The sequence below is a fragment of the Acanthisitta chloris genome, unplaced genomic scaffold (assembly GCF_000695815.1).
Source record: "Acanthisitta chloris isolate BGI_N310 unplaced genomic scaffold, ASM69581v1 scaffold28450, whole genome shotgun sequence".
NCBI classification, from domain to species: Eukaryota; Metazoa; Chordata; class Aves; order Passeriformes; family Acanthisittidae; genus Acanthisitta; species Acanthisitta chloris.
In genome coordinates, this window is record NW_008650382.1 from 2,575 (window position 1) to 4,326 (window position 1,752).

Consider the following 1,752-nt stretch of genomic DNA (forward strand, 5'->3'; position numbering starts at 1 on the left):
TCAAACGGTCAATTAAACCTTCAGAAATCCTCATGCTGGTGATCTCAGGAGAAGCCTCCTCAGCTCCTCTGCCTGTGGCCCCATTGCACTGGCTGGGAGGTGCAGGATACCTGGAGTGAGAGGTGTGCTCCTCTCAGGGGGTGTTAGGTGCACACACCTCCAAGAGGATGGAGACCAGCGTGGACACTCTGAGATGGGTCACCTCACCCTGCTCCCTGCAGGGTCATCCACCTCTCCTCCCAAGAAGGCTGGTTTGAACCCAAAGGATGGGGATGGCAGCACTTTAGTGCCATCCCACCACCTGGAGCAGGAGGCAGGGAGAGGTGGCCAGGCTGCCCAGCCTCCTGGAGGGATTCTCAGGGCAGCCAGACTGGATCTTCCCTGTGATATGTGATCCTATGGCAGGGAGGGTTGGGACTAGATGATCTGTGAGATCCATTCCAACCCTTAAATTCTATGATTCTATGATTCTATGTGCGGAGAGGGAGCTGGAGTCCTGCACCCCGAGCCTGGCACAGCCAGCAGCCCGGCTCTGCCAGCATACTGCCTGGCATGCCTGGGAAGTGACATCTGCTCTCCAGAAGCCATGGCAACGTGCGAGAAGCTGGCTGATGGCAGAGCCGGTCTGGGAAACCTAAAGCAGCACTGACACCTTCAGGAAGGGGAGACGAAGCTCAACACCAGCCTTGGCTTGTCTTTTCCCTGCGCTGTGCCCTGCGGGGCTCAGAGCCTACTTGGGAGGAGGAGCTCCCTTCTGGGGCTGGTTCCTGCGATCCAGCTTGCTCATGACCTGAGTGATGTCCACGGTCGTGGCAGCTTCTCTGGCTTTGGCCTCTTCCTCCAGCTGCCTGAGGATGATGGGGCTGGGGCTGGAGCGGAGGTGACGGCGTCCGAACAAACCAGTGCTGGGCAGAGAGAGGGAAAGGAGCAGGATGTTAGTGAGGAGAAGGACACCCAAACTCACCCCTGGGAAGCAAAGTTACCAGGAGGGCAAGCTCAGACTCAGAGAGGTGGTTGAAAGCAGGACTGGGTGACTCAGTGTCACACATCAGCTGCAGAACTGCTCAAGACAAAGCCAGTCCTGCTCTTGAGGGACTCCAGTGCTGCTGGAGACAACAGTTATTACTGTTGTAAGTGTTTGCACATAATTTACACTCAGTTTGAAGCCAAACAACTTCCATCGGTGGATTTATTCCTAGTGCCCTCAGTAACACCAAGACAGGGACCAGGATGGGTGTTTCTGGTGCCTGTGAACCCTCACCTGCTATCTGCTCCAGCAAAGCCACTGCCAACGGAGGGGGAACAAGTGTTAACCCACCTCTGGAGACAGCACCATGTTAATGGGAGTACTGGGGGGACCCAGAACAAGCACTGACAAACAGAGTCACCAGGATCAACCAGCATCTGCCACTGACCTTGTGATGTGTGGCTCAGGGAAAAACTAACCAAACTCCAGCCAAGTCATCAGGAGGGTTTTTTTTCCACTGACTTGAAGTAGATAGTGTGAAAATCCACAATTCCTCTTTCTTGCCTGCTAAGTTGACGAGTGGAAGAGGAACAGAGACGGAAGCAGAACATCCAGTCTGGCTCTGACACTACATGCTCAGCTTCAGGAGCAACTGCCACTCAAATGGCCTAAATTTGCTCTACAACTTCCACCTTGATCAGGAAAGAGCTGTTTCTAAGGACATCCACCCTGTGCCAGATGTCACTCAGGAGATGCTGTTTGTTCCTTATGCTGTCACCTTCCCT

General features: G+C 54.3%; 1 protein-coding gene across 1 annotated transcript in view; it reads right to left on the bottom strand.

Annotated features, from left to right (window-relative positions):
- Positions 1 to 730: 730 nt before the first annotated feature.
- Positions 731 to 1,752, bottom strand: part of RGS9 (regulator of G-protein signaling 9) — a 26,683-nt gene continuing 25,661 nt past the window's right edge. The window contains exon 17 of the mRNA XM_009084907.1: positions 731 to 905. Within this exon, the coding sequence (XP_009083155.1) occupies positions 731 to 905 (175 nt within the window). The remainder of the gene's footprint in view (positions 906 to 1,752) is intronic.